This window comes from Chelonia mydas, chromosome 10 (assembly GCF_015237465.2).
Source record: "Chelonia mydas isolate rCheMyd1 chromosome 10, rCheMyd1.pri.v2, whole genome shotgun sequence".
In the NCBI taxonomy this organism is placed as follows: domain Eukaryota; kingdom Metazoa; phylum Chordata; order Testudines; family Cheloniidae; genus Chelonia; species Chelonia mydas.
This window is the reverse complement of record NC_051250.2, coordinates 16,870,852-16,885,387: the sequence shown is the minus strand read 5'-3', so window position 1 is coordinate 16,885,387 and position 14,536 is coordinate 16,870,852. Positions and strand designations below refer to the sequence as shown.

Sequence of the window (14,536 nt, the reverse complement as noted above, 5' to 3'; positions counted from 1 at the left end):
CCGTCAGCGCCCCCATCGATGCTGTCGGCGAATCTACTGCTCCGGTCTGGCTCCGAAGTCGCAGTTGTCCGCCCCGGGGGATCCGGGCCGCGCCGCTCGGGGCTCAGGAAGAGCGAGTCGATAGCCGAGGAAGCGGTTGAGCGAGCAGCCGACACCGGCTGAACTGGGTGAGACCCTGGGGCAGCTGTAGGAGGCCCCCTTCCTCCCCAGTGGCTATGGAGGGGGGCATCCCGGGGAACCCCCTCCTCCTCGTGCGGGGCACATGGGCGGGCATTGTGGGGGGACCCCCCCCCCCAGCATGGCACCCCCTGGAGAAAGGCCATGTTTTTACCCATTCTGGTTGCCAAGGTGTAAACCTGTTCTCTTTTCCTGAGTCTGCAGCCAGACGGTATCAGTGTCTCCGCTGCTGCCCAGGGCTCTGCCACCCTGTGCCTGAGTAAAATTAACACAACCTCAGTCAGTTTCACAGCTGCTCTTCCTGAGCCTGCCTAAAATAATCCCAGTTTCATTCTGCTGCTGCTTGGGAAACAGCTGTAACTATTACGGGAGAAGGGAATTTAACAAAACAAAGTATGACGCCGGAGTCGTGGAAATACCCCAATGCCCCCAGCAGCCAGGAGACTGTGATGGAAACCTTCCTTCCCACAGAAACCAGGAGGCTTTGCTGGGGAAGCTTCAAAGAAAGAAGCCAGATGCAGCTGGTGAGAGAGAAGGCTTCATGTTTTTCTGACTCACTGGCTGATATAAAAGATGGAGCCTCTGAGTGGCGTCAAAGAACACAGCTCTAGAAGAAATCCCACAAACTGAAGCAGGCTGGTATAGGTGGCCTGTATCACACAGACCAGAGAAGGCTGAGCCTCCCCAAGCAGCCCAGCGTAGCCCTGCCCCTACTCCACCCCCAGATTGCCTCCTGCCTGTTTCCAATGCCTGCTCTTCCCCTGTGGCCCGGGCTGGGGCCGGCGGGCCTGTGGCCGGGACTTGGGGCAGCTGTGGCAGTGCTCACTTCTGCCCAGCATTCTGGCGCTGTGGGTGCTGGGGCCGCCTGCCTGGTACTCCAGCGAAAGAGAGGGGGTGGAAAGGGTGGAGGAGGGGCAGGGCCTCAGGCAGAATGGAGGAGGGAAGGCACTAGCCTTCCCCAGCAGGAGGTTAACTTGCCACCCATGGGCTGGCATTTCACCAGGCTGTTGCCCTCTGACCTCATTCATCTTTTGACCTCTGGGCAGTAGGAGTCTGGTAAAATTTCCAAGCCTGGAAATAGTCCTGCACTGGGAGGAGGAGGGTGGACTAAATCAGTGATTCTCAACCAGGGGTACATGTAGCCCAGGGGGTATGCAGAAGTCTTCCAGGGGTACATCAACTCATATAGATATTTGCCTAGTTTTACAACAGGCTTACATAAAAAGCACTAGCGAAATAAGTATAAACTAAAATTTCATACAGACAATGACTTGCTTATACTGCTCTATATACTATACATTGAAATGTAAGTACAGTATTTCTATTCAAGTTGATTTATAATTATCTGGTAAAAATGAGAAAGTAAACAATTTTTCAGTAATAGTGTTCTGTGACACGTTTGTATGTTCATGTCTGATTTTGTAAGCAAGTAGTTTTTAAGTGAGGTGAAATAGGGGTACACAAGACAAATCAGACTCCTGAAAGGGGTACAGTAGTCTGGAAAGGTTGAGAGCCACTGGACTAGATGGTGTAGCAGAGTTATTGTTTTTTATGTATTCTAATTTCTGCAATTCACCTCTTCTGTGCAATAGCTGGAGGAAAGTCATTAAACAAGAGCAGCTGGGTTATGTGACTGGAGTCCCAACAGGCAAATTTTAGTACCACCACCAGTTAAAAGGTAAGGAACAAGCTCCTGCACCCTGAGATGCTGTATGAGGTTGTGACGGGATCCCGGGATGCAGCCTGGGACCCTGTTACACGGGGCAACATCTAGATCAGGGGTCTCAAAGTCCCAGGCCACAGGCCATTTGCGGCCCACGGAGGAGAGATGCGTGCAGCCATGCTGCTGGCTCTGTCCGCTGCAGGTGCTGCCCCCCCGCCCCCTCCCCAGCTTCCATTGGTTGGAGGAGAGGGACAGAGATACCATCATTAGGTGCCGGGCAGAGTCAGTCGTGGAGGCAACATTGCTTTTTTGCACAATGAATATAAACAAGTCAAAATAGCAAACACAACTATCTGACGCACACCTAGCTGCAATCCTGAAGGTTTCAACTGCTCAGTCACTGAGGCCAAACATGAACAAACTGATGCATTGCCAGGTGTCTGGCAAACACTAAAAACTGTTTGGCAGGCAAAGAATTGCGTAAAGCTATATGACAGTTTTATTATTTCTAAGAAATTCGAAATAGAAAATACAATATAAATGTTTTCTTTTCTGAGAACCATCTTCAGTGACATTATTAGCCCGCTGGGAGGATTTGAGGACTGGTGTTAAGATAAATTGAGTTTGAGATCCCTGATCTAGATTAAGCAGCTTTTCTCAGCCCACTGGATGTTGCAGTCCTTAATATACAGGTTTGTTCCTTAAACCTGGGCCAGTCCCCTCTGTTGGAGTCTTCAGTCTTCTTCTGAGTGTCTTTGTTGCTTGCAGCATGGGTGGGGGCAGGAGAAAGGCCCAGCATGTGGCCAATGCGTTCTGTTTTATACCTAGGGCCTTAGTCCATGTGTTTGGAGAACACAAGTCCAGGCATGTCTGGTGTACATTACTGAGTCTCCAGGCAAGGTTGAGCAATTCCCCTGGTGTGGCCTTATGCAGGTAAGTCATTGAATTGTAGCTCCCTTGCTGGACAATGCCTGTTAATGGTTGTTTGACACCCGTTGTTTGACATTGGTTACTTTCCTTGGCATTGTCTCTGGAGAGCTAGTATCTGGGCGCTTCCCAAATCCACAGCATATTTTAGTGACAGCCAGACTACATGATTCTTATAACTTCGTATGCATTAACGATGTACATATTTTGATAGAACAGTGACTTTCAGCAGATCATAACCTTTCTCCTGATAGCTCACATGTCCTGCTTTATATGCAATATCATGGTTATATATAAATGAGGAACATGGGGTTTACAGGGTGCTCCCCCAAGGTATAGAATCATAGAATATCAGGATTGAAAGGGACCTCAGGAGGTCATCTAGTCCAACTCCCTGCTCAAAGCAGGACCAATCCCCAATTTTTGCCCCAGATCCCTAAATGGCCTCCTCAAGGATTGAACTCACAACCCTGGGTTTAGCAGGCCACTGCTCAGACCACTGAGCTATCACTCCCCCAATGTCACACAGGTCAGTACAGGAGTTTAAATAGAAGTTAGGGTTTTTAGAAACAGGTGGAATAAGAAACCACTTCTGTTTGAGTTCCTCATCATAGCTTGTCCATCTGAAATTGCAGCCAAGACCTGGTATTGTCACTTACCTTTAATAGTTCCTCAGGAGTACAGGATGTGTTTGCCTAGGCTCTCAACAATCACATTTGGGTTCATTCTTCAGCTTCCACTTGGTCACATTGTTACCAGTCTTTGCCACTCTAGCTTTCTCTCCATTTAGAGCATATCAGTATTGTCATTTGAGGCCAGTGCCTCTGGGAGTTGTTCTAAAGAAACTGGATTCTCCAAGATCATCTGCATTTCCTGCCATTTTGTTACACTGTAGCCTTCCACAGTAGTATTTTGGGGCAAGGGACTTTCAGAGGCAAAGCTCTTTCTGGACTTCAGCCTCTTGCATAGTGGAATGTGTCCATGCAGTATGTGTCTTGGGGAGACAACCAGGTGCATGTTCCCTTTTATTGAAGGCATCCCACTTCACTGATGGTGGTGCAGTCCCTGCAAGGCAGTATAGCGACAGTCTGGGAGTTGGTTTCAAAGTTCCTGTGATAATCCTACAGGATTAATTGAGTTGAGTATCAATTTGGTGTGTATGGTTTGAGTGTATCTGGACTGGAGCACAGTACTCTGCATTTGAGTAATAGAGTGTGAAACAGATTGCTCAGAGTGTTTTGGGATCAGCTCCCCATTTTATGTTGGCCAGTTTCTGGAGAACACAATTTTGGGAGTTCACTTTCTTTTTCAATTTCTTGGTGTGCTCTTTGAATGTCAGCATTTGGCCTAATGCAGTGGTTTTCAGCCCATGGGCTGTTTGCAGCCCAATCAGCTCACAGCTGCGGCCCATGTGACAACCTCAGGGCCATATAGGTAGTGTGTGTATATATATATAGTGTGTGAATACTGCCCACATAACACAGAGAGCTCCATATGCTGCCCACAATGGCAAATAGGTTGAGAACCACTGGTCTGATGTGACCCCAAGATACACCGGATGTTCATAGTGCTCAAGGATTGTACCATCCCACAATATCTGGAGTTTTCGTTTGGCTTGATGGTGTTTTGGGTGAAAGGTGCACACTTGTGTCTTGCTAGGGTTGGCATTCAAGAACCATGTGAAAGTATTTTTCAATGGGGACAGTTAGAATGCGTTCGGTGTCCTCAAATATTTCCATTTGGGTGGCGATACAAAGATCATCTGCATAAGTAAATCTTTGCATGTTGGGGAATTCTAGCTGGTCATTTGTGTAGACATTTAACAGCAAGGGTGATAGCACTGAACTGTGGGGCAATCCACTCCGTTGAGTACACCATCGACTTTTCTGCCATCCATCTTGACAAGAACATCAGTTCGAGAGCAAGGAGGAGATGACTACTATCATGTTATTTCTCAGAATTCTTGCCAATTCAGTAGAAGTGCATAGCGGTTCCCAGTGTCATAAGAAGCTGATAGCTCAACAAACACAGCCCTTGTAATTTTGCAGATTTTGAAGCCATTTTAGATGTATTGAATTAGGTTTGCAACTTGGCCGCAGCATGAACATCATGGGTAGAAACTGGCTTAGTCTTCAGTCAGTTACGCGTCCACTATTGGTGCTATTCTACCCATTATCATCTGCTCCTGGGTTGAGCAGAGTAAGGATATTGGGAGGTAACTCTTTGCAGAGTGAGGGTCTTTATGTAGTTTAAGTAGTGCACTTTGGCCTGTCTCTACACCCTGGGTATATGCATTATCTCCATCCAAGAGTTAAAGTCAAACATCCATTTCTGTACTCTCGTCCTGAGGTGCATGTAGTAATAATGGTTCATTAGCTATACCATCGAGTCCAGCTCTCTTTCTGCATTTCAGGGTTTTCATGGCTATTGTCAACTTCTCAGAGTTGAGCTGCTCATTGTGGACTTTGCTGTCTCCTAGCAAGCAAAGTTCCTGCTTGACTTGTTTCATTCTGCACTTTGGTTTGTGGCCTGGTTTCCCATTTAGGATGAGCTGGTGTGCCACTTAGTTGGGAGAGACTGGCGATGTGCTTTGCTTGTTGTCCATCAGGGTTCAGCTAGCAAATGGTGGCGTATGCTTTTTAGCTATTATGGCACAGGTTTGTTGTTTCACTCCATTCCCTCCAGCGGTTGCGTCGCTTCTCTCTAATCTCTCTCGTAAGCATTTTCCCAAGCCCAGTGGTTTCTTCACCATTCTGAATATTTCTTATATTGTTGACTTCTCTTTTCTGAAAGCCCAGGTACATATAATGTCCAACATCCACTGGGGTGTTCTTTTGGGCAGTCTTCCGCATCAGGGGGACAAATTCTCCATGGTGCTTGTGTGTGGAGTAACATTACAGATGGATTCATCCAATTCAGAGAGAAAACTTTCCAGTCAGCCTTTCTGAGGTTGAATCTCGGCAGAAACTCTGTTCAAGCTGAAGAAGCAAGAGTCATGATGGACTGGACAAAACCTCTCCATTAGTAGCAGCAGTGCAATGAAACTGAGTTTTGAAAATCATGCTGCTGCACAGTTGGCTTCTTGCTGATCCAATCCATTGTTGTGCTTAACCCAAGAAATATCAATGTTTAAATGGGAACCAAGGCATCCTTAAAACAGTGCTATACTTTGTGATGGTTTTTGGGGTACCCAAGACTGTGAGTTACCTTGTTTTCCCCCCCACCCTCAGTGTGAGGGGAACTTGCTTGTGCTTAGTTGAGTGTCTGCTCCCTGCACCCACCAGCCTGTTAGCCACCCAAGCACTCTCCTCTGGGCTATGCTAGCCCTTATTTTGCTTAGCAGGTTAATAGTAAGGACTCCGTAGTCCTTGAGTCCCTTTGAAGCTTTCCCGTGTAGTGCCCAGCCCCTTATCCACTGAACACTGATAGAAATACCAGGTCTGCTGTCCCCAAAGGAACAGTATATGCACCAGCTTGTATGATTCAGCTCAGGATCAGTACCTAACTTAAATACTACAGCACTGAGATAAAGTGAAACCAAGGATAAGTTTATTACCAAAGATTCAAGGGGTAGTGAATGAGAATTTTGGAAACAAATGGGTACATATCAAACAAAATTATAACATGCTTTCTAGAGGCTAAATTTAGCTAACAGTTTAATGTCCTGTCTAAAGATGTTTATCTCACCCCAAAGTCCTCGGCAGCACTTCAAGAAATTGGCTGAGATCTCATATTCATGAATGTTAACTCACTGTCTGTTTAATTCCTAGGTGCAGAATAAGGGGGTGTCTTCTTTGCCTTTTACTTATGCTCCCCAAACTTCATTGTCTGAACTCACAGAAAGGATAACCACCTGTGGCTTATTTTTCCTGCATGGTGCTTCCCTATTGATTACACATCTCTTTTTTGACTTTGTATATACATAGGTTTCCATTGTGTTAGCTTACAATGCTTAATTTACATCCTGACAGAGAGACAAGTGAATAAATGTCTCTTGTTTGACACAAATCTGTTTTTTAATCCTCTGCTGGTGACTCATACCTTGATACAGACGCGAAGAACATATGATCAGTATATATACATAACTCTCTGCCTAGTAGCTGTACGTACATTGCACAATGATTTTAATGACCATTGTGACCCTGGCTTTTATTTAAAAATTCTATTGAACAGCTATATTACAGCTTTTCACACAGTATTCTTTGGTGAACCATAATGTGCGTACCAGAATCAGGACATTCCAGCTGGCATTAATAAGTTCTTGGGTCACACAGTTAAATTCATATCATATTACAAATGAAATTATGGCTGGATTTGTTTTTAAATGTAAAACCCATTACCAAGAGTGTGACTGATTTCTATTTTTTTAAATGTAGGTACAGTCTGTTCTAAGCAATGTTTGCAAATGAAATGGCTGAGGCAGCCTGCGTAATTGGACACAAAAGGCCCCATAAATGTAATGAAGAAGTGGAAGAACCACAGAAAACTAAAAAGAAAAGGAAGGTAGATGAAGACGCTTGCCAAAACCAGCACAAACGGAAGGTAATCAGTGTAACCAATAACTTATTATATTACACATGTATGTAGGTGGAGATCTATCATAGTTATATTGATTAGCTCATATTCCATTCATGATCACTTCCTTCTGGAGAGGTATTTTTGCTTTTATTCCTCACGAGTGGTGGGGCAAAAGTCAAACTCCCTGCTATTATATATTCAATATTATATATGATGCTGTACAGACCTTTTTTACAATTACTAGTCCAGCGTGTATAATTCCTCTCTATTCTCCTACGCCTGGTTTTTCTCAGGATGAGCCTGCAGATGAGACCTTTGAAAGTGGCAGGGGGCGGAGGGATAAGATTTAAGAATTTAGGAGAAAAAAGTACCCAGCTCTCCTCACCCCTTAAAAAAACCTGTCCTGTTTTCTTTTCAAGAGTCGCATCCCTTTTCTTCTAAGATGTTACATGTTCTTTTCCCTTCTCATCTAGCTGCTTTAGATGGCCTGTTCTGCAGGCTCAGTTTGAGAGAACCCAGAAGTAGGCCAGGTGGCTCTAGCCAAGGTCTCAGCCCAGCCTGCCTCCAAAACTCATCTCAGTGTTAGTCACTCACATCTGCATCTCTCAGCCTTTTCTCAGCACATGCACAATACATGCTAAACTCGTGGAAAGTTTGAATTCCACATTTTTCAGGGAGATTTGTAATTTTTCACATCTGTGCCAGCTGTGAAATAACACAGCTGTTCAATAGTTATGAGTTTCTGAAGGGGGTTGACGGTTTGTTTTGTAGAATGATGAAATGATAGATGTAGGTGGCTGGCTATTTGAAATGATTATTTTAATGCTGATGAGATTTTATTGTATTACTAATTTCTTGTTAGGGCACCTAGAGCCTTGTATAGGCATTTTATTAGTAGCAGTACTAAGAATTAACTATAATAATAATAAAGTATATGTTGTATATTATTAGTTATAGATGTAATAATAAATTTGGTTCCTGCTGCAAAAACCTGAAACCTTGAATCTCCACTTTAAAATCTTCTGCTAGAAAATACTAATGTTTTAAAGAAAGTTTCATAAAAATAAACATGGTCCACACCAAACAACTACATGCTTCCTAAAGAAAAGTACGTCTTAGAGCAATGTTGCATCAGATTACATTAGTAAATTTACATCTGCTGGAACATAACACAAGGTCATATGACGCAAGTCAGCCCAAAGCAATAATGGCACAATACATTAGCTACCTGAGTTAAAATTAGTCTGATGTCTACTCTGGGGAAATTATAAGCATATCAAACATGTGAGCTGAGTCTTATTTGCACCTGATTAGAGACTGAAGTGTCTAAATACTGCTAGTTGCCAGGTAGGCTTTGTTGATGGACACTGCTGCTGGACTATTTTGTAGATCTTTCATTAGGGTTCATTAAAAGTGTCATTACATATTTGTCCAACCTAGCATGATAGATGAGAAACTATTATTATGAGTCGTTGTGTTTAAGAATAACCTTAGTAAAAATACTTGGACCTAAAAAAATTGGGACCTTCTTTTAGACTTTTTTTATCTGATTTTAAATGACTTCGATATGTACACTAGCTCAATTTTATATTAGCAGATTATTAAATACAATTTAACAAAGGGCATGTTAATGAAATGAGAGAAGCCTTAAAGGTACCAACATTTTGCCACATGGCATTTTGTGTCATGACTCATAAGGTCATGACTATCAATCAGAATGTGTCAGAACCGCATCCACTATATAGGGTAGGGGAAATATTTTCAGTGTGTGGAATAACGCTATATATGATGAAAAAAGGCCCCATCCTGCAAGGTGCTGATCTCTCCCTCAACTCCCACTGAAGTGAGTGTGAGTTGAGGGGACTCAGCTCCTTGCAGGAGTCTCACAGTGCCTCCTATATTTGGATCTATATGCTCTTTCTATTTTCCTTGTCCTGTGAGAGTGTGTGGCAGAGTTCTCCATACTTTCAGTAGGCATTCAAGGCATGATCATTGCTCACCACACTCTATTCCATAGCTACTTTTCTCCTCTATATAGTATAGTTCCGTGGCCCCCTTTTGTTTTAACAATTGCAGCCATGGCACCTTTCCCTTACCAGCATATAATGTAGAATATCTTATAAAATTGCAATGGATCATGCAATCTCCATTGCAACTGGTTGTATTGCCTATGAAGGTCGCCAAAACTTTTTTATTTTGCTCCCTTCTAGCAAAGTAGGAGACACATGCAGGCTCCATAAACTGCTAAACTGAATTGTGTGTGTTGAGTTCTTCATTCCGACTCGAATAAAGTGATCTCTGTGATTTTTCCTGCTGCTGTTTTCCTTCGATTGTGCTGTTTTTTCTGCAAGGAAACAGCAAACCCATCTGCCCAGAACAGATAGGATAGCGTGAACTGAATAGAAAGGTTTAAAGAAGTAAACCTGCATGAAAGGCCAGATTTAGCCCTGGTTTACGTGGGCACAACTCCACTGATGGCAATGGGAGATGTGTAGGGAGGGCAGAATACCATAGCTGAGTTAACTTAGATTGTGAGCTCTATTGACCAAGGAAAGTTTCTTTATTGTATATTTGTCCAGAGCTAGACAGAAGAGTCCCTGACTGGGGCACCTAAGCTTCTGTAACTAGTAATTAATAATAATATCATGTGATCCGAAAGAAGAATGTTGCCTAATGATTTAGGGAAACCTAGCTATAGGAAATAATGTTTCAAATGTTCTTGATCCTATCACCCCAATAGCATTAAGATGCCTTTTTGCAATACAATCCCCTTCATTTTTCTACTGAACCCCTACATTATTTACTTAGTAGGGCATGTAAATGGTTCTTTGCTTGCACTTACTTTTTGTAGGAGAAGAAATCCCGCTTGTCAGCTGGGTTGTTTGGTGAGGATTGTGAAATCAGACATGAACAGGTGTATGAGTTCCTAAAGTACGCAGCTTTGGGAAAACGTCACAATGCAACTCAACCCAGGTATAGTATATGTTTATATTCTGGACACAATCACATCCCATGCTACTGTACATATGCTAACCTACCTGAAGGCACATAAGTACTGTTTTTAAATATCCTCTGATTATTTTTGCAACATTGTCACCATATCAGCCATCTGTTATATAGATGAATCATACCTAAATTTTGATTGTGTACTCATTTTGATGAACATGTAAATGAGGCAGGTTATGGAGATGAATACTACCGTAAAGCTCCGAGCTCTGTCTTCCCCATGTACATTGTTTACATGATGATGTGCTTATATGGACCAATATGTAAGATAAAGGGCTAGATTCTGTTCTTACTGAAGTCAGTGAGAGCTTTACTTACTTGGGAACAGAACTGGTCCCATGTTTGTTTAATTTTAAAGTATTGATAACTGTATTGCTTTGTTTTCTAATGCAGCTGGTGCCGTATTTATCACCAAAGACACCTGGCTAAGGTTGTGGTTATTGTTCTGCAGGAAGTGAGCCAGCTCTATTTCTACAAGTTCTATTTGCAGTTCAAACATCTCAGAAGGGCATTTCAACATGTAAGTCAACAAACTGTGTTTCTACCAAGTAAGCTTTTTCAGCCAACAATATCCCAGTGGTTTAACTGCTACGGTGAAATTATTCTCCTCCCAATGGGAAGTGGACATCTCTAAATCCCAAGGGGCAATATGAGAGAATCCCTCCCTTCTTACCTGCTGTTAGCCTAGGACAAAGGACCAAGCTCTGATGTTAGAAGCAGAGTGATTAAAGATTTCCAGTTTTTGAAGTAATAAAATGTGAAATAAAATACATCAACAGTTCCACACTACATGTATAATATTTTTTGTATCTTCAAGAGGGTGAGGATGTTATAAATAAATATATCTCAATAGACTTAGGACTTGTTCTCAGCGGGTATCAGTTGGCAGAGGTTCACCAGCTAATGATCTAGTCCTTAGTGTTTGCAGACCATGCTGTGTTTTATGGTAAGAATTCCTCTTGTTCCTTGAAGAGATTATTGCTGGGCAGAATGTAGTAAAGTTCTTTTAATTTGCCCAGCTACATTTAATCCCCTTTATATGTCTTATTTATTTTAACAGTGTGCTTTGAATCAGTAAAATCTTAGGAAATTCTGCCTTAGCTGCAGCAAACATATGTTTCTAATTTAGAGCAGTTTCCTAACTTTTCAGGAACAAGGAACTATCAGTTCTGCTTCTGCCAATGAGTTGCTGCACTGAGCCTGATTGCCTCTGGAAAGCCAAGGCTATAATATGATAATTGAGTAGCTACAAGAGAGTCCTGTATTATTCAGCTAAATCATTGTGAATCATTTCTCTTGAAAATGTATTGTTCTCTATAAATGATGGGAGAAGTAATAAGTGAATAATGAGACAGCAGTATTCCTCGGCAGTAGAGAGAAAGGGGTGGTCCAGCTGGAACAGAGGTGGAAGCTTGTGACAGGAACATAGGGTGCAATCAGGCAGCTGCAAAGCTAATCATGATAATATTTTTGTAATAAAGGTCACTTTAGTTTTCACAGCTGCTTGTGCCTTAACTCTTACTGCTGTAACAATTAACAGCATTTTACTTAAGAATATGGTCTGCAGATTGTGAATTTATAGAGCATCATGTAATGAACAGTTTCCTCAAGAAGTTAGTTGCAGATCATACTCACTTTAACACAAAAAATTGCATTGAATTTTTTCAATGTCCCCTGAGGATACCGCTGTCTCTAACTTAAGTTAGTCTTGTATACTCACCCTCCTTTGACTTCAGTGGAATTACACTAATGGCAAATTTGGCATGGGGGAAGATAAAGTGTCAGAATTTCCATAGTAGTAGGAGTACTGTTCCTTATTTGTTAATTTAATTTTGAAATATTTTACTTTTGTTTGCGCAGCAAAGTCCTTTAACATGTTTTCTTTTCTGTTCGTTAACAGAGATTCAGTCTACCACCTACTTCAGCTAATTTTATAGCTAGTGTGTGTGGAGAAGGAATAAGTATGAAACATCAGAACAGCATGCAAGGTACTTCACTTTTCACTGTCATTTTCAACAGTTGTTTACCCATTTCAGAGGATGTTTTGAATCTGTTTGTATCACATGCAATCAATTTTAAACTAAATATAATTTATGCAGGATTACAAGATGCAACGAATCACTGGTTTAACTCTGAAATAAATGACTCTAGCTAATTTCTATTAGTCTGTTTTGCTTATTACCAAAAGTAAATGTGAAGGAAGTTTACAACAACAAAATTGTAAAAGGGATAATACAGATGCAAATTTTTCTCTTATGAAACTGTTGCAAGCATTTATACTATTATTCTAAAGTGTAGTTAATAAGAGAAATAGATTCAGGCTCGTTAAGTATTCATTTCTTGACTTCCGCATTAGTCTCAGTAATAATTCTTTGTTATGCTGAACAGTGAACTAGGTAAACTACAGTGTGTTGACAGCTGGCTTCTCATTATTTACATCCCTTATGATCCTAATTGTAATTTTAGGGATCAGTCTTGCACTCTTTGCATACTCAAAACTCCACTTAAAGTCAGTGGAAATTCTCAGTGCAAAGAATACTGAATCGGGCCCTTAATGGATGAATTAGCAAGTTTTACTTTATAATGTATGAATAGATAAAGTTTTCTAAAATTTGGACAATAAGCTGCAGTCAGAGACTGGGGTTTCAGATAAGTTTTTACTGAAGTTATGCTTCTTTATGTGACTTCAAACATAACGGTAGAAAGGCTTGTTTAGTCTGGTGATCTGGGAACTGGACGGGGCGTCAGGAGACCTAGGTTCAGTTCCTAATTTACAGGCTCTTTCTGTGACCTCAGGCAAGTCGTTTACCGTAACCTGTGCCTCCATTCCCTTTAAAAGGGGGCAAATACCACCTTATTTTCCAGGGGCATTGTGTGGATAAAATCCATTCTGTTTGTGAGCTCAGGTACTATGACGATAGATAAAAAATAACTTGGATAGTTCAACAAACACTGTAACAAACACCTTTGTTAGAACTTGTATTTTCCTAGTGTAACACTTATCCTTAGTATCACCTAGTACAGTGGTCCCCAAACTGTGGGGTGAACCCCCTTAGGGGGGTGCAGAGGAACTTGTCGGGGGCCAGCCCCCACCGGGGTTGGGAAGGGACCACCACGATTCCAGCCTCACTCCTCCCCAAAACCTGTTCATCCCCTCAGTCCTGCTCTGCCTCCAGGCCCTGCTCTGCCCTCACTCCCTCTCCAACCCCAGACCAGCTCCAGCCCCAGTTGCAGCTCCACTCTACCCCTTGCCTGGCCCCGCCCTCATTCCTTCTCTGTCTCTAGCCCCAGCTTCACCTTCAGCACAAGCTCTGCTGCTGAGGAAGCCTTGGCTGTGCACTAAAAGGGCGGGAGGGGCACTGAAACAGTTTGAGCCCCACTGACTTAGTGGAAAGATCTCTTTCTGTTTGCTTTGAGGAGTTAATAGCAACAATTTCTCACAGATAAGATGAAATTTTAAATAATTATAATATTTAGCATGTATCAGAGCAGGGCAGAATCATTATCACTATGTTACAGATGATAAACTGATGCCGAGATAGATGAAGCGATTTGCCTAAGGTTACCTAGCAAGTTAGTGTCAGAGCCATGAATAGAACCCAGGTCATCTGAGTCCCAGTCCAGTGCTCTGACCGCTAGTCAACTCTGCCACCCTTCAAAGTGAAACGTGCATGTTAATTACAGTAGTTTATACGTGATAAAGAAATACTGTATGAACTTGTTGGCAGCTTTTAAAAGTGCAATTTCTTATTATAGGTTCAGCTTCTGCCTATAGTGGACACATTCCTAAGAACTCAGACCTGCAAAAAGACCCTATCATTGAGAAATATGGCGAGGAAAAGCATGGGCTGACCAGCTATATTCTAACCTTGGAAGAGATGAGAAAATATGATTATCCTTTAGAAGGTCAGGCCACATACATTCTGGTAAAAATCATAGCCTAATACACTTAAATAAATCAATAAATCCCATTGGTTTTCACTGGGAGTTTTAGTTGCACAAGGAGTGGAGGCTCTTTACCAAAGTCATCTCAAACTTTCATTCTCCTCATCTATACCTGATGAGTTACATAAGACAGATTTCTTCTTCTTGTTCTCAGATCTCTTTATTTTTCTTTCTAGGATCCCCTGGATGTGGGAATTATGTCTACACACAATGTGAGAGCCCGAGAACAGACAGCAGTCCCCTCTTTGGGCTGGATTGTGAAATGGTATAAAAATATTTCTTGTCTTAAAGAAGGCTAGG

General features: G+C 42.3%; 1 protein-coding gene across 5 annotated transcripts in view; it reads left to right on the top strand.

Annotated features, from left to right (window-relative positions):
• Positions 1-31: 31 nt before the first annotated feature.
• Positions 32-14,536, top strand: part of REXO5 (RNA exonuclease 5) — a 28,412-nt gene continuing 13,907 nt past the window's right edge. The window contains exons 1-10 of one of the 5 annotated variants that reach the window (XM_043524072.1): positions 38-167; positions 649-701; positions 1,770-1,855; positions 2,669-2,773; positions 7,144-7,309; positions 10,137-10,258; positions 10,685-10,811; positions 12,192-12,279; positions 14,048-14,197; positions 14,413-14,501. In XM_043524072.1, the coding sequence (XP_043380007.1) occupies positions 7,163-7,309; positions 10,137-10,258; positions 10,685-10,811; positions 12,192-12,279; positions 14,048-14,197; positions 14,413-14,501 (723 nt within the window). In that variant the 5' untranslated portion in view covers positions 38-167; positions 649-701; positions 1,770-1,855; positions 2,669-2,773; positions 7,144-7,162. Of the gene's footprint in view, positions 168-648; positions 702-1,769; positions 1,856-2,668; positions 7,310-10,136; positions 10,259-10,684; positions 10,812-12,191; positions 12,280-14,047; positions 14,198-14,412; positions 14,502-14,536 lie in introns of all 5 variants that reach the window. The other 4 variants (XM_037911219.2, XM_043524073.1, XM_037911221.2 and 1 more) reach the window with 4 other exon arrangements.